The sequence below is a fragment of the Mobula birostris genome, chromosome 27 (assembly GCF_030028105.1).
Source record: "Mobula birostris isolate sMobBir1 chromosome 27, sMobBir1.hap1, whole genome shotgun sequence".
Classification (NCBI taxonomy): domain Eukaryota; kingdom Metazoa; phylum Chordata; class Chondrichthyes; order Myliobatiformes; family Myliobatidae; genus Mobula; species Mobula birostris.
In genome coordinates this window covers 29,213,555-29,240,827 of record NC_092396.1, presented here as the reverse complement: position 1 = coordinate 29,240,827, position 27,273 = coordinate 29,213,555, and the positions used below count along the sequence as shown (strand labels likewise).

The following is a 27,273-nucleotide window of genomic DNA, read 5'->3' as shown; positions in this document are numbered from 1 at the left end:
GGTGGGTGTGGGTGTCTATGATCCAGGTGTGTATCGATGGGACTAAGCAGAATAACAGATCAGCACAGACAATGTGGTGCTCTAAGACACCTGGATTAATGATGTTTTATATTCATGTCTATCCTGTAGAACTCACATATATCAGTTTCATGGATTTACATATGGTATACTGTGTGCAAATAAAGTATTTCACCACAGCTTAATCTTTTATGCGTACATTTATTTATTTTTGTTTTGCAGATGGTTGTAATCTTCTCAATCTTTGAGTAAATCACGTTAGTTGTTCATCATTTTCTGTGAAGTAAAAGAACTTTTGTTAGAATAGCTTTCTCAAAATAAATTGTCAAAGGATCCATTTAAATATACTCTTCATCGAACTCTTGGATGAAAGGTTTTCTTTTGATGAATGTGTGGGTTTGACTAACACATGATGACAACTCACAATCTGAATCAAGCAATATTTAACTTTAATGACACTTAAATGACAATACTGCAATTTCTACTTGGAAACTTAGCTTTAATCAGTAATTAAAATAATTCCAGTTATAACTAATGGTTCCACTTCCTTAGACAGAGGTTACTTTTCATTTCAGTCCCTCATCACATATTTTGCTTTTTATTGTCTCTGGATGGGACAGGTGCCTCTGAGGGTGCATGCCACATAGTACTATCCCTTGTGCCATTTTATCTCTCTTAACGTTAGCCCCATAACAATCCTACCCTGTTGTTCTTTGAGGTGGTTGGCTTTGTCAGTCTTGTAGTAAGTTTTAACGAAACTTCCATACATGACATGGGCTACAGAAGGAGCATTCAGATGCTCATGGAATGTTGTTTGATGCTATTGACCTGCCCAGGTACTCCGTGTGTGAGCATTTCAGGCATATAGTGGATCCAGAATGAAAATTGTTGACTTTGATCCATGCAGTTTTTAGAAAATAGTTGACTCACTGCACAAAAAGTAGCTCCAATTTCAAGCCATCGCGGATATTCCACCAAGATGCAACACAGAGCATCATAGGAAGTCATTCCTGCCTGTGGCCATCAAACTTTACAACTCCTCCCTTGGAGGGTCAGCCACTCTGAGCCAATAGGCTGGTCCTGGACTTATTTCCATCTGACATAATTATTATTTAACTATTTATGGTTTTATATTGCTATATTTATACTCTGTTCTTGGTTGGTGCAACTATAATGAAACCCAATTTCCCTCAGGATCAATAAAGTATGTCTGTCTGTCTGTCTATCTATCTATCTATCTATCTATCTATCTTTTATATTGGTGTAGCCCTCCTATGTGGCTGGAGGAGGGTTATGCATAAACTCAGTCCCTAGCAATTTTCCTGAAATCCCAGGTGACCAGGTGTGCTAGTCACAGGGAAGAAAGGGTTAACTTGGAGTAGATTCCAGAGTTAGGAAATCAGAATCACAAGGACAATGACTTAATAATGCAGGAACTGCCTCGGTATACTAGATAGGTTCCTGTTCTAAACAAGTGCCAGGAAAGTCAACAGCTGATGTTTTCCATCGAATGCTGATGGTACAATCTGTCTCAATATACCATCTCTGCAAATGCTGAGCAAAAGCAGATACAGTCTCCTCACACTTCCACTTTAACCCTCTCGGTCGACAGTACGTGATGTAGGCCACCTGTGTGGAATTCCCATATCAACATACAGAAATCAGCCTCAAATCTTTCCAGTTATTTCCTTGTAGCCAGTATTGAGAACTTATTTCTACATATCATCTTTAATATAGTGAAGTGGTTCAAGGCATGTTACAGGAGCATTACTGAACCAGTTTTGACACTGAAGCACATAATAACGGGTGCCACAAAGCTTAGTTGGAGGCATGTTTTAATCAGTGAATAAAACGCTAGGTGCATTACGGAGGAATTTCCAGAACATGTCCCTTGGGAGCTGGAGGGTCATCCATCAGGTGTGAAATGAAGGAAAATGGGAATTTCTAAGAGTGTTTGGAGGGAGGGGATACAGAAATGTCAATGGAATATGGGAAATGTGTTTGGTTAGGAGACGGCCGGGGAAGGACTTGAGCATGATGGAAGAAATGTGGTAGCAACGTTAAACGGATGGATATCCAGCAGTCACAAGAGCTGAAGCAAGTATACTGTTAAAGGATATTACCTTCCTTGCTACTTCAGTGACCATTGGTATTTGAGGGTGCATAAGAGATTCACCAGGATGCTGTTTGGATTAGAGAGTATGAGCTATAAGAAGTGGTTGGACAAATTTGAGAAGTTGAGGGGAGACCTGATAGATCAATAAAATTGAGAGACCTAGAAAGGTAGACGGTCAGAATCTTTTCCCCATGGCAGAAATATAAAGTAGTAGACTACGCGCATTTCAGATGAGAGGGGAAAAATTTAAAGGAGATGTTCTTGGCAAGTTTTTACAGACAATGGAATAGGCTGGCGGGGGTAGAGATGGAAAGAGATATGACAGTGGTGTTAAAAAGTTTGTTAGTCACATTAATATGCAGGGATTGGAGAAATGTGAATAATTTAGTTTAACTTGGTATTGCATTCGGTAAAGACATCATGGGTTCTTGTACTGCTCCATATTTAAGATCAGTTAGGGTACCTCAGTTAGCCATTCATTGTAGGCAGACACACGGGTGAAGACAGTTGGCTTGTTCTTTTGATTGCAGAGGGACGATCCAAAGCTGACGATTCCATGCACCTCCCAGGTAGCTGCGTCATTTTGGCAGTTCAGGGGGCCTCCAGAATCTCCCTGGTGGGGTACAGAAACAGAGCAGAGTTGCTACAGAGGAGCTCGGCATCTGTCAATGATGCCTGTAAACGATGGGCAATTTCTGCAGGTCAACTTACGTTGCATCCAGAGACAACTCCATCGCCGCCGGCGCACACCATTGACTCCTTTACCGTAAACCACCACCAGGAGGGCTTGGAACAAGTGGCGTAGTCCACGACAGGCAGAAAAGCTTGTTGCAAGATATTAGATGCAGTACTACCGCCACCTGGAAAGGAACCAAATCAGTTAGCACTGAGAAATTGGCAAAGATGTTTAAATGGTAATAACGTGTTCAAAGCTGCTGCTGCCAGACACGGTCTCCGTCCTCCAAGCTGTTCTATGGATTTTTCCATGTGTACTCTCAAAATCCAATTGGAATGTTCTTTATGATAAAGTCATCCCAGGGAGGTCTCAAGACCAATCATTGACTGTTACAAAGTAATGTAGCTAGAACAAGATACCAGGAGAACAAATAGTCTATTTCAACAAGTGCCTTGGGATATTAAAAAAAAAACACACACTGAACATTGGATTTGATCTCCCTTTTGGTGGATGACACCCTCAATAATTCAACCACCCCCCACACCCATCTGATAATTCCCACAATGTAGAGTCATAGCATCATTGAAAAGTATCATAGCACAGAAACAGGCCCTTTGGCCCATTTTGTCCTTGCTGAACCATTTAATCTGCCTACTCCTATCGACCTGCACCAGGTCTATGTCCCTCCATACTCCTACTATCCATGTACCTGACAAGCTTCTCTTAAACATTGAAATTGAGCTCGCATGCACCACTTGTGCTGGCAGCTCGTTCTACACTCTCATGACCCTCTGAGTCAAGAAGTCTCCCCTCATGTTCCCCTTAGACCTTTCACCCTTAACCCTTGGTCTCAGGTTGAAGTCCCACTCAACTTCATTGGAATTCTGGATTATGTCCTCGAAAGTCAGTCTATTACATTGACTCAGAGAAACTCGTGGAACAAAAGGAGATGTAACAGCAGTGAAAGTGAATGATTGTGCCAGTAAACTTGGACTTAGAGGAAAGGTGTCTGGATGGTTTTTACACAGAGAGTGGTAGGTGCGTGGAATGGAGTTCTAGGGGCGGTAGTAGAGATGGATACATTAGGGACATTTAGGAGACTCTTAGATGGGCACATGGATATAAGAAAAATAGAGGGTTATAGAGGGTAGGAGGGAAGGGTTAGATCGATGGTGGAGTAGGTTTTTATAGGTCAGCACAATTTCGAGTGTGGAATGGCCTATACTTGCTGCACTGTTCTATAATCTGCATACTTAGTTTGTGTTCTTTGTTCTATAATGTCCTGGAATCTTCATGCACTCATGACATGTCAGAAAGCTGGCAGTTAGTTAAATATTTTTTACCTAAGGCTTGAGTGGTGGAACTGATCCTTGTAATAAGTCTCTATAATATATTGGTTAGGAAGGGGGAGAAATCAACTGGTGTTCCTGCTTCAACCTACAGCTGGGCAAAGCAGATGTGTGGGTTTGACACAAGACTTCACAAATGAGATGTGGCCATGACTGAAGGATTTTCTTCCTCTCATTTGTGGCTTGGTTTAGTTTTTGGAGGGTGACTGGCACCCATGGAGCTGGAATGCTTTGAGGAGGCGAGCAGAAAACAAAGAGTGGAAGCAGTGGGAAAAAGTTGGATAATCAGATGGGATCCGTAACAGAGAGTCAAGGTAATATCCAGGTATCAGTGTGTCTTAAGACCATAAGATATAGGAGCAGAATTAGGCCATTCAGCCCATCGAGTCTGCTCCACCATTCCATCATGGCTGATCCTGGATCCCACTCAACCCCATGCACCAGCCTTCTCGCCATATCCTTTGATGCCCTGACCAATCAGGAAATGATCAACTTCTGCCGTAAATAGACCCACAGACTTGGCCTCCAGTGCAGTCTGTTGCAGAGCATTTCACAGATTTGCTACTCTCTGGCTAAAAAAAATTCCTCCTTACCTCCGTTCTAAAAGGTCACCCCTCAAATTAGAGACTGTGCCCTCTAGTTCTGGATACCCCCATCATAGGAAACATCCTCTCCATATCCTCCATATCTAGACCTTCCAACATTCAGTAGGTTTCAATTAGATACCCCACATTCTTCAAAATTCCTGTGAGTACAGGCCCAAAGCTGCCAAGCGCTCCTCATATGTTAACACTTCATTCCCGGAAAAATCCTTGTGAACATCCACTGGACTCTCTCCAATCACAACACATCCTTTCTGAGATATGGGGCCCAAAACAGTTGACAGTACTAAATAAAGTAAATTGCAGCTGACTAGTGCCTTATAAAGGCTCAGCATTATCTCCTTGCTTTTATATTCTATTCCCCTTGAAATAAGTGCCAGCATTGTATTTCCATTCTTTACCACAGACTTGACCTGTAAATTAACCTTATGGTAGTCTTGCATGAGGACTCCCAAATCCCTCTGCACTTCTGATGTTTGAACCTTCTCCCCAGTTAGATAATAGTCCGCACTATTGTTCCTTTTACCAAAATGCAAAATCATACATTTCCCAACACTGTATTCTAGTTGCCACTTTTTTGCCCATTCTTCCTATTTGTCTAAGTACTGCTGCATTAACACATTGCTTCCTCAGCACTACCTATCTTCGTATCATCTGCAAACTTTGCCACAAAGCCGTTAATTCTATTATCTAAATCATTGACAAACAACATGAAAAGTAGCGGTCCCAATACCGACCCCTGAGGAACACCCCTTGTCATCGGTAGCCAACAAAAAAAAGCCCCCTTTGTTCCCACTCACTGCCTCTTGCCTGTCAGCCATTCCTCTATCCATGCCAGTATCTTTCCTGTAACACCATAGGATTTTATCTTGTTAAGTAGCCTCATATGTGGCGCCTTATCAAATGTCTTCAGAAAATCCAAGTAAATTACATCCGCTGCCTCTCCTTTGTCCATCTTGCTTGTTACTTCCTCGAAGAACTCTTAACAGATTTGTCAGGCAAGATTTCCCCTTACAGAAACCATGCTGACTTTGAGTTACTTTATCATTAGTCACCAACTACTCCGAAATGTCATCCTTCATCATAGACTCCAACATTTTCCCAACCACTGAAGTCAGGCTAACTGGCTTATAATTTCCTTTCTTTTGCCTTCCTGCCTTCTTAAAGAGTGGAGTAACATTAGCAATCTTCCAGTCTGGGACCTTGCCAGAATCAAGTGATTCTTGAAAGGTCATGAACATGCATTCATTATCTATTCAGCAACCTCCCTCAGGACTCCGGGATGTAGTCCATCTGGCCCTTTTTCAAACTCAATCCCACATCGTTGCTACTATTTGGAGGCCTATATATGATTCCCATAATGGTTTTCTTTACCCATGCAATTTCTTAACTCCAGCCACAAAAATTCAACATTCTTTGACCCTGTGTCACTTCTTTCTAAAGATGTAATTCCATCTCTTACCAACAGAGCCACACCACCCCTATACCTTCCTGCCTGTCCTTTGGATACAAAGTGTATCCTTTGATGTTAAGCTCTCCACTATGGCTTTCTTTCAGCCACGAATCAGTGATGCCCACATCATACCGACCAATCTGTAACGGCACCACAAGTTCGTCCAACTTATTCCGAAAGCTACGTGCATTTAAATAAAGCACCTTCAGTCCTGCATTCTTTGCCCTTTTTGAATTTTGCCTCTGTGGTACAGTTTAACTCTTTACTCTGTCTGCATTTGTACCCAATCATTAGCTTGCCCTTCCTTACATTCATATTACGTCTATCATCTACTTGTAAACCTGCTGGATCATCCTCAGCTCTATCATGCTGGTTCCCATCCCCCACCATATTAGCTTAAACAACTTTAAACAGCTCTAATAAACCTGCCTGCAAGAATATTGGTCCCCTCAGATTCAAGTGCAACCTGTTCCTTTTGTACAGCCCCCACCTGCCCAGAAGAGGTCCCAATTATCCAGAAATCTGAATCCCTGCCTCCTGCTCCAATTCTTCAGCCACACATTTATCTGCCACCTCATTCTATTCCTATCCTCACTGTCGCGTGGCACAGGCAGCAATCCCGAGATTACTACCCTTGAGATCCTGATGATCCTCCCTAACTCCCTGTATTCTTTTTTCAGTACCTCCTCCCATTTTCTACCTATGTACTAATATGTACTACAACTTCTGGCTACTCATCCACCCTTTTCAGGATATTGTGGATGCATTCAGAAACATTGCAGACTTTGGCACGTGGGAGGCAAACTACCATTCGAGTTTCCTTTTTGCTTCCACAGAATTGCCTACCTGTCCCCTGACTATAGAGTCCCCCTTTACTGCTGCCCTCCTCTTCAGTTCCCTACCCTTCTGAGGCACGGTCTTCTCTTCCTCAGCGACGTGTTTATTACCTTCTGTGTGAAGTCCAGAGTAATGCCTCTACTTGTGAAAAGCATGGCATTCACTGTGTTCAGAAAATAGACTGATTATCGCATTGTGCATGGAACTACAGGGCACATGAGGCTAACAGATAGTTGGCTTCTGGGTGGAACCCGAACCAGAGTTGGGAGAATAGCGGACACAGAATCTGAAAGAAGCTAAGAAATAAAATTGAAGCACACGAACTGCATCCATCACCTTCTCAAGTATGAGACGCTCTTATTGATCAGGCAGACTATTTTTTGATTGCCTTCTAAGACTAGTTTAAACCAGCGGTCCCCAACCACCAGGCCGCAGACCGGTAATGGGCCGCAAAGCATGTACTACCAGACCGCGTGGAAACGATATGATTTGACGATATGAGTCAGCTGCACCTTTCCTCGTTCCCTGTCACGCCCACTGTTGAACTTGAACGCACGCGAGATCATTACTCGCGCGTCATCTGTGTCAGCATGGGAAGGAGATCAACTCCTCGAGCTTGCAAATGATGGTGGGCTGAAAAATATGTTTGACATAACATCTCTGCCGGCACTCTGGATCAAATCAAGGCTAAATATCCTGAGATAGCCACGAAAGCACTGAAAACGTTGCTTCCATTTCCAACATATCTCTGCTATGAATGCAACGAAAACTAAATTGCGGAATAGTCTGGACATAAGGAACCCCCTTCGAGTATCGCTGTCTCTCGTCACCTCTCGATAGGACTGTCTTGTTACAGAAAAACAAGCCCAGGGCTCCCACTGATTCAGCGATAGTGGTGTGTTGCAATGATTTTATATGTTCATATGGGGAAAACATGTGCTATGTGTTTAATATCCAAACGTTACTTAAAATGTTATGATGCTATTGACTTATGTAACCATATAACAATTACAGCATGGAAACAGGCCATCTCGGCCTTTCTAGTCTGTGCCGAACGCTACTCTCACCTAGTCCCACCGACCTTCACTCAGTCCATAACCCTCCATTCCTTTCCTGTCCATATACCTATCCAATTTTTCTTTAAATGATAATATCGAACCTGCCTCTACCACTTCTACTGGAAGTTCGTTCAATACTTACTTCAAGCTCCCCTGTCCTCCCCTGATAATTGACTTATTACTATATTCATGTGAGGAAAATATACGCTGTATGTTTAATATTGTTCGTTAGATAAACCCTTTTAGAAAAGAAATTGAATGTATTAGCCACTTATCACCTATATTGCATTCGTGATTAACCCCAACACCCCACCGAACAGAATCGCCAAAAATGATTTGTAGAAGGAAATCGGCATGTACGCACATGCGCAAATCACGCATGCGCACTGGTTCCCGCGCAAGGCTTCATGGTCATTGTAGTCTTTCTCAGGGTAAACCCAACGTATAAGACTGCTACTCTTGTTCGTTGGCAACCCTACCACCACCACCACCCGCGCCCCCTCCCCCTCGCCCCGGGTCAGCCGGTCCGCAAGAATATTGTCAATATGAAACCGGTCCGCAGTGCGAAAAAGGTTGGGGACCCCTGGTTTAAACCAATATTCAAATAACTTTGCAGAGATTATTCACATGGGGGATATGAGAAGCCTAGGATTACATTGTCTCTAGCAGCAATATAATGCAACAGAATTTCAACATTTCACACCACTAACATTTGCTGTTGCCAATCTTGACAAACTGTTCCTTCTCCCCTACTCGGCTAAAGAGAATTATCCTTTCTTTCTAGCCCATCACTCTCACACTGCACCAACTGAAGTAAACCATTTTACCAGGCCAAGTGAGTTAATCCCTCTAACTTTGCAGATGGTTCTCATCCCTGAGCAATGAAAGGATTAGGCTAAGCTTTCTACCTTAGCTCCTTTCAGAGTTGTGAAACCGCTGCCAAAGTTCACAAAATTTGTCTACCCTGATCCTAAAAAATGTGCTTTATTATGGTTTGTCAGCACCGTGACAAGTGTAGTGGTCCCTCAAACAAACTAACATTGCTTAGGGACTAAGCCGGGTGGGGAGAAGGTTTATCCTGTGTGATGCACTCTCCAATCCAATGACAAGTTTCCAAAGTCAAAGAATACACTTGATCTTTTACTAAGAAACTAGCAAAACAAACAATCTTAAAGTGATAAAAACTGATGGAACTAAAATTAGTGATATAACAAAATAAACATTCTTAGTGTTTAAACATGCTTAAGCAAACTTACTTTGTACTTTATACTTTATTGTCACCAAACAATTGATACTAGAACATACAATCATCACAGCGATATTTGATTCTGCGCTTCCCGCTCCCTGGATTACAAATATTAAATATTAAAAATAGTAAAAATTAGTAAATATTAAAAATTAAAATTATAAATCATAAATAGAAAATAGAAAAATGGAAAGTAAGGTAGTGCAAAAAAACTGAGAGGCAGGTATGGATATTTGGAGGGTACGGCCCAGATCTGGGTCAGGATCCATTCAGCAGTCTTATCACAGTTGGAAAGAAGCTGTTCCCAAATCTGGCTGTACGAGTCTTCAAGCTCCTGAGCCTTCTCCCGGAGGGAAGAGGGACGAAAAGTGTGTTGGCTGGGTGGGTCGTGTGCTTGATTATCCTGGCAGCACTGCTCCGACAGCGTGCAGTGTAAAGTGAGTCCACGGATGGGAGATTGGTTTGTGTGATGTGCTGCGCCGTGTTCACGATCTTCTGCAGCTTCTTTCGTCTTCGACAGGACAACTTCCATACCAGGTTGTGATGCACCCTAGAAGAATGCTTTCTACGGTGCATCTATAAAAATTAGTGAGGGTTTTAGGAGACAGGCCAAATTTCTTTAGTTTTCTCAGGAAGTAAAGGCGCTGGTGGGCCTTCTTGGCAGTAAACTCTGCTTGGTTGGACCAAGTCAGGTCATTTGTGATATTGACCCCGAGGAACTTAAAGCTTTTGACCTGTTCCACTTGCGCACCACCGATGTAAATTGGGTCGTGCGGTCTGCTACTCCTTCTGAAGTCAACAACCAATTCCTTCATCTTGCTGATGTTGAGGGATAGGTTATTGTCTTCACACCATGCCACCAGGTTCTTAATTTCCCCTCTGTACTCAAGCTCATCATTACTCAAGTTACGGCCTACAATTGTTGTGTCATCAGTAAACTTATATTTTGAGTTTGATGGAAACTTGGCTACACAATCATGGGTGTACAGAGAGTACAGCAGGGAGCTGAGTACACAGCCTTGTGGGACACTGGTGCTCAGAGTGATTGTAGAGGAGAGCTTGTCCCCTATTTTTACAGCCTGGGTCCTGTCTGTGAGGAAGTTGAAGATTCAGCTGCAGATCTGAGTGCTAAGGCCCAGGTTCTGGAGCTTAGGTATCAGTTTATTTGGAACGATGGTATTAAAGGCAGAGCTGTAGTCAATGAAAAGGAGCCTTGTGTATGCGTCTTTATTCTCCAGGTGTTCTAAGGAAGAATGTAGGGCCAGAGAGATGGCATCTGCCATTGACCTGTTGCTCCAGTAGGCGAATTGCAAAGCGCCAAAGTTGACCGGTAAGCTGTGGTTGATGTGTGCCATAACCAATCTCTCGAAGCACTTCATAGCAATTGATGTCAGAGCCACAGGTCAATAGTCATTCAGGCATGCCTCCTTGCTCTTCTTCGGCACTGGGATTATCGTTGCCTTCTTAAAACATGAGGGGATCTTAGACTGAAGCAAGGAGCAGTTGAAGATGTCAGCAAACACTCCAGCTAGCTCGCTTGCACAGGCCCGGAGAACCCGTCCCGGGACGCCATCTGGGCCCGTCGCCTTCCTTGGATTTATCTTCAGGAAGGCCCTTCTAACGTCCTCCTCCGTGATGATGAATCTCGATGCCACCAGGTCTGGTTCATCCAGAGGGAGCAGGACGCTCCTCTTCTGTTCGAATCTTGCGTAGAATACGTAAGTGGACTTGAGCAGTTCAAAAAGATATCACCCCCCGACCCACTCCCTAGCACTACCCAAACTAGAGACTAAGCATAAATGTGTAACAAAACTCTTTGTTTCTACCACGACCAACCTATGTGACTAACTAGCATAATAAATGCACGACACAAAATACAATACAGATAGAAAATAGATACAGTGCACGAATCCTACAACAAGATTCCAATCAGCATTAACTAAAAAAAACTCAGGTCCGCACAATGCTATTCCTTTTGTTTTTCTTTAAACTTTATGTTTTCTGTTTTTATATCAACCATCATCTTTGCTTAAAATATGCAATTCCCTTTTTTTGTTTCAATTTTGACCTCAACTTTTTCTTCACCCACGGTGTACTCTGTTTTCTGTGAGGAATATCTTTTTTCACGGATTTTTTTGTTCTTTGTCTTATTATGCTCTAATACACTTGTTTGTACCCAGATGCCACGAGCTGCAGCACATTAACTAAAATAAGAGCATCAATAAAGATCTGCAAATAGTTGTGAAACTTTGCCACAGTTAACTGTTACGTAATTATAATCCAAAGCAACTGAATTGCATGGTCTTGCCGACACATTCAGTCCAAAGCTTAGATACACTTGTTGTGAAGCATTGCATTATTACATATATTCCTGTTTTTGTGTAACTAATCAACTCACCCTTCAGCAATCCCCAGCCAGTGATATAACAGTTGTAGTTATTGGGAAGAGTAGTGCCAGCAGCAGGGATACATCCCAATTCAATTTTGTCGGTCAGGACCACCGGTTCAGCAAGTTTGATAAGACCAATATCATAACTGGGAAAAAGAACGGAAAATAATTCAGTATTGATCTTTACCTCCCAGCACACAGGCCCAACGCAGGCCTCTCATGGTTTGAGTCAACATTCCACCCCCCCCCCCACCTCCCCTCCCAGCCCACAGTTTTTGAAGCAGCTATCTAAAGTGGCAGTGCCTAATACCTTAACTATCAGCTGTACTCAAGGTGACCAGATAGCACTGGCAATGTACAGTGACGTTTTGCAGGTAGCTAACAAAACCACTAATTATTTTGATAATATACTTTCTCTGGACTATGATTACTTAAGTCTGCATCCTGTTATCTTCCTTTTGGAGTTGTGCTTTTGAACCATCTGAATGACCTGGCATTTTTGTGTTATCCTGAAGGATTCGGCGAACTGGACTCTCGAGAATGTAGGTATGGCCATGGCAGTCATTGCTGGAGTGGACTTCAGGATGGATTGAAACTTTGGGCTGGACTACAGCAGTGGGACCTGGGCCCAAGAGTGAAAAACGAACTGATGTTATTAAGGTGATTTAAGAACCAAGCCACATGAAAAAGATAAAGGCATCAAGGGCGAGGGCGAAATCGAACCGGTGTTCAAATCACTACTCTGTGAGGCTTTATTTGGCTCAGCACTGAACTGACTGTACAGCTGTGGCCTGAGCCATTGGGCTCCTGCATCGCCTCAGTGCTGAACCGGCTCTCTGACCGTGGACTCACCTTCAGGGACTCTGCAGTTTATGTTCTGTCTTTTTTTTTGTTTTTTGTTGTTGTTTGGGTGACTTATTCTTTTTTCAAGCATTGGATGTTTGTTGGTCTTTGCTGTGTGGGTTTTGTCATGGATTTTTTTGTGTTTCTGTGTTTTGTGGCTGCCTGCAAGAAGATGAATCTCAAGGTTGTATGTGGTATAAGTACTTTGATAATAAATGTACTTTGAACTTTGAACTATCCCCATCACAATCTGCTTTCCCTAACCATCTTCTCAATCCCTCTCCCTGGAAATGTTCCAAAAATGAACTTTTACATCTCCAGCCTTCATGTCATATCTGGTATGAGCTTTGGACTATATCTCCACATCATGGCCTGAACCTTCTATCGCTGCACCCCAGTCATGAATCTTCCTCAGCTCTCTAACTGCTAAAATCCTCAAGCATGGCTTATATTTTGACTATTCCAACTCACTCCTATCTGCTTTTCCTTGTTCTATTATCCACAAAGCTAAGGACATACAATTTTCAGTGAATAAGGGATCTACTGGAACAATTCCCTCATTTACGGTGAGGAGTTCAGACCTGAAATTGATTTATCTCATTGGTAGTGTAATTGAAGTCAGAAAATAACTGTGTAAGGAGTCGTGAGTGGAGATCCAGGTTCTTCACCTGGACAAAATGTAGAAGAGTTATTGTGAGGAAAAGAATGGATTTATAACCAATGATACAATGCTGTGGTATCGGTGCTATTGTTTCTGGCTGGGCTAAAGGTGTATGGTTAATTACCTGTTTATTACAATTCTAGACTGTGCTGCTGTGAGTCAATGTGATTACTGCAATGCCTGAGTTCTGCTTAGAATGAGACAGTGAGTCTATTCAGCACATTCAGGATATCACCAGTCAATAAAAAGTCATTTGATCTCATCCCTCCTTCAACACTTGGCCCATAGCACTCCAGTCTATGACTTTTCAAGTACACACCCAAGTCTGGTTTAAACAGAAATTGCGTTCCGCCTCTACCACCATTTAGTTACTGGGTATCAAATTCCCATCACAGATCTATTTGTGATGAATATTTTAGCTAGACACTACAAAGGATTTAAAGCAGAGCTATGGGCCATTTGACCAAGATATCCGTGCCATAGTTCTTCTCGGCTTGCACCTTCTCCCACCTCCCTTCTTGTGACAGCAACTTAAGGCCATTTCTTCCTTCATTCATTGACCTAATTTCTTCTTGAGCATGTTTAATCTAACAGTCAAACACTCCATTTTGCCATAACAAGAACAAACAGTCTGAGGAGAGGGATGAAGAACATTTTCTCAATTAGTTATGTTTCTCTTCTACTGACCCATTGGCAGCAAAGATCATGCTGAACTTCTCGTGACGGAACATCTTCTCAACCGGGGCGTAGACGGAACCTGCTTCATCTTCTGAGAGGACCTGCTTGCCGAGACCCACTCTGTAGGTGTACTTGTTACTGTGAGAAGAAATCAATGCTGTAAGCATTGTGAAGGCGTCCGAATCAGCACCAGCATTACACAATTAGCAAACTCTTTTATGTCTGTTGAATCACTTGGGGAATGGGGAGGATAGTGGGGCAGAGCCCCTTTTCACCCCCAGCCCTGAAATTAGGAATTCATTGTGCACCAATGGAGCGAAGCTTCCTCTGGGCTGAGGGGCTGTGAATGGATCACCTCAGTGCGACTGAGATTGGGAGGACCGTGCATGACATGGCACTGGAACTGCCTGACTGGCTGACCAAAACCATTCTAATGCAAAAGAAAAAGAACTTGACTCATCTCAGCAACAAAATGCCACTCACTCAGCAGACAAGCTAGCAGAAAATGCAAAATGTCACACCAGTGTCACAGAGTAAAACTGGGCCCCTAAACAGGCTCTGCAAACCGACATGTGCTGTAACTCGCTGCAGTTTCTTGACGCTGATATAGGCATTCACACAACATTTGCAATGAGCACCTCTCCGAGGTTTATAACTCAAAGTACCATTTTACATATACAGCTTAAAATGAATGCTGCTCACGTTCAAGTAAACCAGGAATGCAGTGCCCAGTTGGGTCTTCTTGTTATCTACACTTGAGGTTTACGCCGACTCATTTGGTGTGAGAGCATCAAGTAAACACAGCCCTACTTGTGGCTCTGGGGTTCAAATGAAAACTGCAAGCGCAGTTCAATCAATGTTATAAGAGATAAAACCTCTGATGTTCAGAGCAACTCACCAGCCATCATAAGCAAAGCATATCTCCCAGACATCCACTACACTAGGGAAGGAGTGAACAGTGTTCTAAGAGATAAATGGCTTTCATTGGAATAAAAAGAGAAAATGCTGGTAGCACTCAGCAGGTCAGACAGCATCTAATGAAATATGAACATTAAAGGTCAAATACCCTTTTCAAAACACAGGAAAATAAAAGGTGCCGCACTTATCAAAGTTCAATCTCTTCGTGCGCTAACAGTTGGAGCTCAGGACCCTCCTTCTTCACTCTGCGATCCCCTTGGACCACCTCGACATGCCGCCTGGGACCAACAATGGTGGTCAACCAGACGCTCCACACGAGTCCGTCTCCGTCCCCTCACCTCGCCGAACACCCTGGACCTCGGACTCCTGCTCGGGGTCCAACCCCGTTAGCAGACTCACAGCACCTGGTCCATCCTCTATCTCTATCTCTCACCTTCTCCCCCAAAAACCCGTGCATCACAATATCTTACAGGCACACAGAAAGCATAACAACTATCCCAATTGGTTCGTAACACCCTCTTATCAGTAACATGATCCAAACGAACTGCTAGCGGGAGGACTTTCTCAGCAGTTAACATAACAAAGAAGCCATTTTAATTAGACTACGGAGTTACATAAAAAAGAAACCCCTTACACTAGCACAAGCAATGTAACAAGATGTAACCACGTGAACAGTCTTAGCGAGCAGCCCACCAACCCTACCTTAACACAAGAAACTTACTTTATGCAATGTGCTGCAGTCATAACCCATCTCGGATCAATGAGAGATCCTCCACAGATGTGACCCCAGCGACCTTCTCTAGTCACCTGGAGGGAGACCTGCAAGAAATTCAGATGTTCATCTTCAAAAAAAAATGTAATGAGGGAAATCAACGTAATGCAAATGATTTCTGAGAGAACATTTTCTCAGTTTTCTTCCTATATTTGTTGGTATAATGACAGAATCATCACCTTACCTGAATGCAGGGACATTACAATTGGCCCAGTCACATAAAGTAATGATAACTTAGGCAGCTTATTGTCAAGTATTTCAGATTCCAGGAATCCTATATGAAAAATGGATTCCCACAGAAGAATGGGTAGCAATTGTACCCCTGTGCAAATAGGGATGGAGAACGTTCTCATCTGTATGACTGCCGATTAGAGTTAATGTTATTCTTGTCCAACATTACTGACCCTGCTCCTCCAGTAATGAACACTAAGTACAGATCAGGATCTGAAACTCTGGTTTGTTAATCCCACTGGTCCTACTTTGGTGAGATTTAGCTGGGAGCAATGACTCATGACGTCACTCCTGATCTGCGTGATGCTGTTCACAAGTATTGTTCTTTTAGCAAAGGGGACGCCACAGCGCAACAGCTTAAGCACTTTAAATATGAAACCATTTTGGTTTGAGAGTTGACGTACTTGCCATGGCCAGCTGTTGGGTCTAGCATTCTCACCGCCCACTACTCTGGAGAGGATGGGTTGGTGTACAGGATTACCACAACCGTAGACTGCAAAAGAAGACACTGTGTCAGTTTCAAAGTTTTTGGCTTTCCACCATTCCCTAGATTCTTCACCATTTTCAACTGCCTGAGAGATTTTATGGCTTCTTTCAGAATTCCTGATTGGTTTGGAATGAAACCTAGAATAAACCAACTCCTGAAACCCCCTCTCCCTCCCACTTTCAAATCTCTTACTGTCTCTTCTTTCAGTTAGTCCTGACGAAGGGTCTCGGCCCGAAACGTCGACTGGACCTCTTCCTAGAGATGCTGCCTGGCCTGCTGCGTTCACCAGCAACTTTTATGTGTGTTCCCTGAATCTTCCACAGCTTAGCACTGAACTCATCTGCAAGTTACGACAGAGGCATGTTCGGGTTGGAAATTTTATAACAATTATAAACTAATCAACAGGCCCTTTTAATAGAATGTCAGGCTATTTATTGATTTATAACTATTTTCTCTTTACACTATTTTCACTGTTTATTGAAAATACTGTCCAATTTTATAGATTGTCCCCCTATTAGCCATTTCCATTCCTTCTCCTTTACCTCCTGGTCTGTCACCTGAAATTGAAGAAGTGGTGGAAGTCTGGCTTCCAAGCTGCTGTAGCCATCACTCGGAGGGGCAAACGAGTTCTTCGTCCCTGGGAAAGCACTGAAGGTGAATTCCCTTGAACTGCAATGAAGAAGGAAACTAAACGGGATCACAAAAATACTGAACTCACCTGTTGCGATAAGCAGCGCAGCCAAGACACAACGGATCATGTTTGCAATTTGCTATGGAGCTTCCACGCACATTCTGTGATCTGTATTTATAGCTTATGGAAAAAAAATTGACCTTCAGGAAAAAATGACATGATCTTAATTGTGGGAAAATAACATTTAATCGAGTTTGGTATATATTGATTGACTGCACAACTTTTCCACACCATGACAACAAGTCCTGAGACCCTAACCTTGAAGGAAAAATAACTTGAGGTTAGATCAATAAAGGAAAATAAAATCTATCAAGGTGAGAAGAGAAAGGCGGAAAAGTGGTCGGGAAGTAGGGAGAGAGCCATGTAGAGAGGGATTTCTAATTAAAGAGAGAGTAAAAATGGTAGACAAAATGGCAAACAAAATGAGGAGTGATATCAATGGTTTAGAAATCAAGCAGAGGAGGTAGGAAGAGGGAAACAAGTATATCTTTTATCCACTTGGATTTATAGAGTGATATATTTTGGAAACAGGTCCTTTGGCTTACAAATTCCATTCAAATATTCATTTATATTCGTTCTATTTCATTCTCCCTACATTCCTGTCAGCTCCCCAGTGTCTCCAGCACTCACCCACAATTAATCCACCAACCCAATCAAGTCTGACATGATTATGAAGGCACAGGAACGGAGGGGGAAAAGAGAAGGAAATATAGAGAACGAGAAAGTAGACTACCCCCTTATGTATTTGTCCTAATTTTCTGTTTGGATTGAAATTAAAACCAGGGTTTTTCTCCAAGGTGGAAAATGGTAAAGGCAGTAGGAAGTGAACCACTCAGAATTCCAACATCCTGGGTTTCGTCCTTCGCCTTTGGAAAGAGGGATGGTCGACATGCGCCTGTGTATGTCAATGATGTTGAGGTTGAGAGGGTTCAGAGCTTCAAGTACCTAGGTGTGAATGTCACTGATACTCTGTCCTGATCAAACCACGTTGATGCCATGGCCAAGAAAGCTCTCCAGCACCTTCTCTTCCTCAGGAGGCTAAAGAAATTTGATATGTCCTGTCAGCCCTTACCAATTTTTATCGATGCACCATAGAAAGCATTTTACCTGGGTGCATAACAGTTTGGTATGGCACTAACTCAGCATATGACCACAAGAATTGCAGAGAAAACAAGAGGAAATCTGCAGGTGCTGGAAATCCAAGTAACACACACAAAATGCTGGAAGACCTCAGAAGGCCGGGCAGCATCTGTGAACAGTCGACGTTTCAGGCCGACACCCTTTAGCAGGACTGGAGAAAAAAAGATGAGGTGTAGGTTTAAAAGGTGGGGGGAGGGGAGGTCGACTGTAGTCTTCTGCATGCTGCGTGACCAGCTGTGTGAGAAACTGCAGAGAGTTGTAGACAAAGCTCAGCACTTCATGGAAAACGACCTCCCTTCTAAAGACTCTGTCTATACTTCTCACGGTCTCAGTAAAGAAGCCAGCAAAACCAAAAGGCCCCACCTGCCCCAGATCTTCTCCACTCCCCCATCAGGCAGAAGATTTTTAAAAAAAGGCCTGAAGGCATATACCTTGAGGTTCAAGGACAACTTCTATCCTACTGCTAGCAGAAACCTGAAGAGACCGCCTCAAATCAAGCAATTCAAATGATTCAATTTTGTAGCAGAGAAGGTATACAATATACAACCTGAAATTCTTACTCCCTACAGACATCCACAAAACAAGAAACCCCATAGAATGAATAATAGAAGCATCAGAACCCCAAAGCTCCCCTCCCTCCCCCACACATAAACAGCAGTACCCCTTCCCGTCCCTACAGCCTCCCCCACCATCGAGCGAGAGAGAGAGAGGTCACCCCTGCAGCAGTGAGAGAGGAGACCAACAACTCACTGTCCCGATGAGATAGACTCTATCTTGTTATGATCTTGTACTTTATTGTTTACTTGGTCTGAATTTTCTGTGCAGCTTTTACACTTTATTCTGCATTGTTTTACTTTGTTCTACTCTATGCATGGTGTAATGATTTGATCTTTATGAACTGTATGAAAGACAAACTTTTCACTGTTTCTTGGTACATGCCACAGGAACAAACCAATAACAGTGCCAATCCCAATAGAGTTAAGGTTTCATACTGAAGAGCCTTGGTTAGAACTGGAAATGAGACAAAAAAAAATTGCAGAGCAGGAGGTGGAGGAATACCTCTGATAGGGTGAGACCAAATGAATAAATAGAGCCAAATTATATTTCCTTATTTGAATTGAGTTTTGCTAATAGCAGAGCTGTGGGTCAAACTATACTAGTAGAAAGGGAAAAACTGAGCCAAAAGGGATAGATTGCGATCTGCTTTTGCGGTTTTTTTAAACAGCATCTGCAGTTTTTTCTTTGATTGCTTTTGCTCACCCTTAGTGTCCAGGACAATTTGTACTGAACAACTTTAAACAAGATCATTGGTAAATTGGTTTATTATTGTCGTGTGTATCGAGGCAAGGAAAAGCTTTGTTTTGCATGCCATCCATAGAGATTATTTCATCACATCAGTACTTTGAGGTAGTACAGGGGAAAGGCAGCATGAAGTGTAACAGAGAGAAAATGCAGTGCAGACAAACAATAAGGTGCAAGACCATGACATGTTAGATTGTGAGGTCAAGGGGTAATCATATCATACAAGAGGTACATTCAGTAGTCTTATAACAGTGGAATGGACGCTGTTCTTGAACCTGGTGGTACATGCTGTTAGTCTCTTCTGCCCTTTGGGAGAGGGAAGAAGAGAGAAGGTCCATGTCCAGGGTGGGTGAGGTCTTTGATAACGCCGGCCACTTTACTGAGGCAGCAAGAAATGTGGACAGAGTCCATGGAGGGGAGGCTGACTTCTGCAACGTGCTGAGCTGTGACCACAGTTCTCTACAGTTTCTAGGGCAGCCTATTTGTTGCCATTCCAATAGAATGCTTACGATGGTGCAACTATAAAAGTTGTTCAGGGCAAGTGGAGACATGGTGAATTTCTCGAGGAAGTAGAGCTGCTGGTGCTCCTTCTTGGCCATGCCGTCTATGTGATCAGACCAGATCAGGCTGGGGGTAATGTTTACTCCTAGGAACTTGAGGCTTTCAGTCCCCTCAGCCTCAGCACCCATGATGTAAACAGGATCATGTGCCCCATCCCCTTCCTGTAAGTCAATAACCATCTCTTTCATCTTGCCGACACGGAGGCAAGGGTTCTTGTCAGGGCACCATTTTACCAGGACAAGCGGTCTACTAATAAATGCTCTGTGGTATGATTCAAAATCTCAAAGTTCAAAGTAAATTTATTATCGAAGTACATATATGTGATCATATACTACCTTGAGATTCATTTTACTGGAGGTACTTATAGGTGTAGCCCCCCCCCACCCCGGCCACCCTCAGGGTTGTTCGGCTCGCTGTCGTCTAGGGAAACAGCCTCGGCCCCGCCAAACTGGGTAATAGTTTGTGTGGATGCTGTGTGAGGTACCCCACCCCGCCCAAATAACAGACAATACACCAGATGCAATTAAATGATTTACAGTTTATAGATATTACTGGAACTATATAATTAAGAGAGAATTAAATATAAAACGAAAATAAAAGGCGCCACACTTATCAAAGTTCAATCTCTTTGTTCACAAAACAGTTGGAGCTTAAAGACCTTCTTCTTCACCCTGCGACCCCTCGGACCACCTCGACCGGCCGCCTGGGACCAACAATAGTGGTCGACCAGACGCTCCACACGAGTCCGTCTCCGTCTCCTCGCTGAACGCCCTCCTCAGGGTCCGACCCCGTTAGTGGGCTCACAGCACCTGGTCCATCTTCTGTCTCGCCCCAAAACCCTGCGTATACAGTATCTTCAAATACACGAAAACCATAACAACTATCCCAATTGGTTAATAGCACCCTCTTATCACCCTCTAAATCAAAACAAGCTGCTAGCGCAAACTTTCTCAGCATTTAACACAACAAAGCCGTATTCCCCACATTAACATAACAAAGATGCCATTTTAATTAGCCTCCGCAGTAACATAAAAGTCGAAACCCCCTTACATAGGAAAATTAATGAAGACAATTGAATTTACTCAAACTGTACATAAACGAAGAATGACAAATAAGCAGTGTGCAGAAGAAGACAAATTGTGCAAAAATATATATACTGAGAATTTGGCCTGTAAAGAGTCCTTGAAAATGAGTCTGTAGGTCATAGTCACTTCAGAGTTGTGGTAGTGAAGTTATCGCACCAGTTCAAGAGACTGATGATTGTGGGGACTATAACTGCTCCTAAGCCTGGTGGTGTGGGACCTAAGTCTTATGTAGCTACTGCCAAATGGTAGTGACAAGAATAGAGCATGACCTGATTGATAGGGGTCATTGAAAATGGATGCTCCTTCTTGAGGAGGGTTTGCATATGTGCTCAACGGTGCGGAGGGCTTTGCCTGTGAAACACTTACTGTAATCTTTTCTGTTCCTGGGTTTGGTGTTTCTTTAGCTGTGGAATTTTTTATCGTTCTCATGTGCACAAAGGTGTGCTCCTTGTTTACACAACAATGGAAAATGACTGAAATGCTTTTGAGATAATGCGGGGTGTGGGGGGGGTGGGGAGGAGAGGGAGAACAAATCATGCAAACACTAAAGTAAGCAAAGAGCTTCAGAACCGGAGTTTTAGAGAAGACACAAAGCCAGGCTTCACCGCAGCTGGAGGAGGTCACAGCCTCAGTTCATGGCAAAGCTGGGTAGATGGTGTGCAGCCACAGATGTGAACCCAGGCGTCACTGTAGCCGGAGCAGTACAGAGCCTCAGTTCAGCACGGAGCTGAGTAGACGTTGCGGAGCAGCGGGCAGAACCGGGCCGAACACAGAACATAAGACAGTACAGGCCCTTTGGCCCTTCAAGTTGTGCCAACTTTTTAACCTACTCCAAGACCAATCAAACCTTTCCTTCCCAGATAACCCTCTATTTTACTTTCACTAGTGGGCTGATTTAGCAGTCTCTTAAACGTCCCTAATGTATCTGGCTCTATGGCCACCCCTGGCAGTGTATCGCATGCACTTACCACTCTGTGTAAAAACACTACCTCTGATACCACCCCCCATGCTTTTCTACAATCTCCTTAAAAGTAAGCCCTCTCAAATTGCCCTGAGGAAAAGGTGCTGGCTGTCTACTCCATCTAGGCCTCTTAACATCGTATGATTATGAAGACACACAGTCCTCTTTTATTGTCATTTAGTACTGCATGCATTAAGAAATGATACAATATTTCCTCCGGTGTGATATCACAAAACACAGGACAGACCAAGAGTGAAAAAACTAACAAAACAACATAATTATAACATATAGTTACAACAGTGCAACAATACCATAACTTGATGAAGAGCAGTCCATGGCACAGTAAAAATGTTCAAAGTCTCTCAAACGTCCCACATCTCATGCAGGTGGGAGAAGGAAGAAAAACTCTCCCTGCCATTGCCGACCACAGTCCGACTCTGATTCATCCGAAAACTTCAAGCCTTGGATCAGCTCTCCGACACTAAGTACCGAGCACCATCTCTATCAGAACGATTCGATCTCAATCTCAGTCGCCAACAGCAGGCAAAGCCGGGGATTTTGGGGCCTTCCCTCAGAAGATTCTCAATCGCTCAGTAATGACAGCAGCGAACCTGCATTTCAGAAATTTCTCCAGATGTTCCTCTGTGCTTTCACGTCTGTCTCCATCAAATCAGAATTGTCTACGGCCCCTATTTAACGGATACGATATCATTTTCACCGGAGGGCTGCTCGCGCGTGGCGCGCTGCTATCTCTTCCTCTCTTATCAAGTCACCTCTCATCTTCCTTCACCCCAAAGCTTGTGCAACCTTTCCTCATAAGATATGCTCTCTAATGCAGGCAGCATCCTGGTTAATCCCCTCTGCACCCTCTTGAAAGCTTCCACATCCTCGCCAGAATGAGGTGATCAGAGCTGAACACAGTACTCCAAGTTTGGTCTAACCAGACTTTAATCGAGCTGCAACGTTACCTCACGGCTCTTGGAATCAGTCCCCCGACTAATGAAGGCTAGCGCAGCATACCCACGCAGATTTGTCATCAAGTGAACTACACTGTTCATGCATCGCATCAGGAGGTGTTTTGTAGTCCAACCTCCAGGGCAATGATACTGTGCGGCACTCCACACAATGTTACGCAGCTGTAGGACGGTTAGATATTCAGAGCACAGTGGCTTATTAGACACTTCCGAAGTAAAATATTTTAAAACCATATAAAAATAACCTGGAAAAAGCTGGGAATATTCAGTTGATCAGACGGTAACAGTGGAAGGAGAAGCAAAGTAAACGTTTCGGCTCCAGGACTCTTCACCTTCACCGGGAAAGAAGGAAAGCAAGTTAGTTAAAAGTGGGAGAAGATGGGGGGGGGTGGTGATGGTCGATTAGATGAAAGGGTTCTATGTGATAGAAGAGGCCAAACTGGTGACTGTAGCAGTTAGAGGCAGACTATTCTTCTTTGTCTGATATGTAATAGTTTCACCAAATAGCTGGAGATTCACATGGTTGGACATTGCACTGGTTTCCGACATTATATTCTCAGTAGGTGCCTCTTAAACATTGTTTTTGGACATGCTTCTACCACCTCTTGCTCTTCTGAACCCTCCAAATAGTCAATCTTGTGCACCCCATTGCAGAGTAATTATTAGTGTTTTCTCTGTAATTGTTTTGTTTTCCTTGTGTTCGCAATGTTACAAATTTTCATTCAAGTGCACAAAAAACAAAATACAGGAAGGTAATGGTGAAGGTTTCTGATCTGTTCAATTGAACCTTTTAACTACAGTTGGCACCTCCTGATTTTGGCTCAGTGCTATAATGATTGATCAGATTAGGAAGTAAATTTTCGTTTTACCTCTTGTCAAGTGAATCTGGGTAACAATCTGGAACAAGTATGCGAATTTAGTGGTAACAGCCTCTTCTACCCCTTCCTTCCCAATCTTGTCAATACTATGTATATTAAAAAATATATATCCCTTGATCAATGTTCTGAGGAAACCCCAGAGAGAACAAGGTGGGTGGGAGGAAGGGAACTAAATGAATAATAAGTTAATAGTGCTGTTATGAGGGGTATAGATAGGGTAACTGAAAGCAGTCTTTTACTGAGGTTGGGTGGGACTACGACCAGAGGTCATGGGTTAAGGGTGAAAGGTGAGAAGTTTAAGGGGGGCATGAGGGGCACCTTCTGAACTCAGAGGTTCATGAGAGGGTGGAATGAGCTGCCAGCACAAGTGGCACATGTGAGCTCAATTTCAATGTTTATGAGAAGTACATGGATAGCAGGGCAGTATGGCAAGGACTAGATGGGCTGAATGGACAGCTTCTGTGCTGTAGCTCTCTATCACTATGTTCTTTTCATATTAATACTCGACATAAAATAAGTAATCTGATTCTTAAATTGTGCAGTAAGTCCTCCAAATTACACATATCTCAAAAGGTGGAAGACTTGGTTCAGAGACTCATAGAAGGAGGAGGCAATACCAAATGCTGTTTTAGTCTGTTGAATTTCACACAGTTTGTGTATAAGCATTATGAAGAAAGGAATTAATCTACCCAAGGTCATGGGAAGACTTGATAAGAATATACATGTGCTTTCAAGGTCTTGGAACAAGGCAATGTGTATGAAGCAAGCTGGATGGTGATAAAGTGGTGATACCGGGCCATTCCCCAGTGTTCTAATTATTAATTAAAATAAAAGATTAACCAAACACCTTGACATTCAGGAGGGAGACACACTGCAGAATTAATGGTACTGCTACCTCACAGTTTCAGTGACTTGAGTTCAATTGTAATCTCTGGAGCCGTCTGTGTGGAATTTGCATGTCCTCCCTGTTACTGTGTGGGCTGCAGTTTCCTCCAAAACCTAAAGAAATGAAAGTTGGTAGATCAATTGGACACATTAAATTACCTTAGAGTGTAGAGAAGAGAGGTGGGACGTGGGGCAGTTGCTAGGAATGTGGGGAGAACAAAATGTTCGTGTTGTTGGGTGTTTGATGGTCTCACGGGCTCAGTGAATCAGGGAGCTGTTCTCATGCTGCACCACTCTGTGATTACTGAACTGATCAAACAGGACTCCGATTGTAGCCATTATCGTAATTAAAGTGACATCTGCAGTCTTGATGGTGACTAAGAATCTTTCCATGCAGAAAGGTAGCACAGGGTAAAGTTAATGGCATTGTGAACTCACAGTTCCAATGACCTGGGGTAAATCCTGATTTCCGGTGCTGTCTGTGTGGAATTTGTATGTCCTCCCTGCTGCTGAGTGGGGTTTTCTCCAGATGCTCCAAATTCCAACGATCTAAAAATGTTGGATGGTTTTATACAGGGAATGGATCTTTCCCCATAATTCGTCGCTTTCCTGAACCTGGAAAACCAACCCTCTCACACCTCCAGTCAGATACTTTATTGAGACCGAACCTTATTCATAATCAGCGACCAATTGAATATCATCTATTCCAGGGGTGAAGAACATTTTTGAGAGTGTGTGACCAAATTAACAATAATCTTACAAAATGATTTTGTGTGCCATGGCAATTTTGAGCAGTTTATCATGAATTATTGAATTATTAACAATAAGACCATAAAACATAAGACACAGGAGCAGAATTAGGTCATTTGACCCATCGAGTCTGCTCCACTATTCAATCATGGCTGATCCTTTTTTCCCTCCTCAGCCCCACTCCCCATCCTTCTCCCCATAACTTTTGATGCCGTGTCCGATCAAGAACCTGTCAAGCTCTGCCTTAAATACACTCAATAACCTGGCCTCCACAGCTGCCTGTGGTAACAAATTCCACAAGTTCACCACCCTTTGGCTAAAGAAATTTCTCCACATCTCGGTTTTAAATGGGTGCCCCTCCATTCTGAGGCTGTGCCCTCTTGACCTAGACTCTCCCACCATGAGCAGAATCCTTTCCACATCTAATCTATCTAGGGCTTTCGGTTTTCAACATTCAAAGGACTGAGATACTCCTCATCCTTCTAAATTCCAGTGAGTACAGACACAGAACCATCAAACATTCCTTGTATGATAACCCTTTCATTCCCAGAATCACCCTTGTGAACCTTCTCTGACCCTCTCCAAAGCCAGCACATCTTTTCTTACATGAGGAGCCCAAAACTGTTCACAGTACTCCAGGTGAGGCCTCACCAGTGCCTTATAAAGCCTCAGCATCACATCCCTGCTCTTGTATTCTAGACCTCTTGAAATGGATGCTAACATTGCATTTGCCTTCCTCACTATCGACTCAACCTGCAAGTTAACCTTGAGGGTGTTCTGCACAAGGACTGCCAAGTCCCTTTGTAATCTCAGATTTTTGGATTTTCTCCCTGTTTAGAAAATAGTCTGCACATTTATTTCTACTTCCAAAATGCATGACCATGCATTTTCCAACATTGTATTTCATTTGCCATTTTCTTGCCCATTCTCCTAATCTGTCTAAGTACTTCTGCATCCTACCTGTTTCCTGAACACTACCTGCCCCTCCACCAATCTTCGTATCATCTGCAAACTTGGTAACAAAGCCATCTATTCCATCATCTAAATCATTGATATACAGCATAGAAAGAAGCGGTCCCAACACCGACCCCTATGGAACACCACTAGTCACCGGCAGCCAACCAGAAAAGGATCCTTTTAGTCCCACTTGCTACCTTCTAGCAAGAAACCAACGCTCTAACCATGTTAGTAACTTTCTGTAATACTATGGCAGACATCCTACCTCTCCCAGAACTTCCGGGAGTCTTCCGCATATTAATAGTGGCTCCCTGATGCCTGCAAATTATATACAATATCACGGAAATCAATTTTTTTGAGAGCGAGCGAGAGAAAAGCAAGAGAGAGCGCGAGAGCGACCACGAGAGAGAGCGCACGCGAGAGAGAGTGCGCGAGCGAGAGAGGGAGAGAGAGCGAGCGAGAGAGAAAGCAAGCGAGAGTGCTTGAGAGCGTGTGAGCGACCACGAGAGAGAAAGAGAGAGCGAGAGCGCGCCATGGCAGAGTGTTCCAAAAAAATATATAAAACGTACGTCACCCCAGACTACACTAAAGTGTACCCTTGCCTAATAGGGGTCAAAATAATGACAGTGTTGCTCGCTGCACTGTCTGCAACAGTGACTTTTCTATTGCCCATGGTGGGTTAAGACTGTAAAAGACATGTTGAGGTGAGTTTAACAGGTGTCATTCGTTCATTAGCATAGCTAATGTTATTTAAA

General features: G+C 43.2%; 1 protein-coding gene across 1 annotated transcript; it reads right to left on the bottom strand.

Moving 5' to 3' along the window:
• Window positions 1-211: 211 nt before the first annotated feature.
• Window positions 212-17,092, bottom strand: LOC140188507 (chymotrypsin-like elastase family member 2A). The gene is made up of 8 exons (XM_072244842.1): window positions 17,053-17,092; window positions 16,252-16,340; window positions 15,566-15,663; window positions 13,936-14,064; window positions 11,754-11,890; window positions 2,846-2,994; window positions 2,598-2,747; window positions 212-294 (listed from the first exon to the last, which is right to left on the bottom strand). The coding sequence occupies exons 1-8, from the start codon at window positions 17,090-17,092 to the stop codon at window positions 277-279; spliced, it is 810 nt and encodes a 269-aa protein (XP_072100943.1). The 3' UTR covers window positions 212-276.
• Between the last annotated feature and the right edge of the window lie 10,181 nt (window positions 17,093-27,273).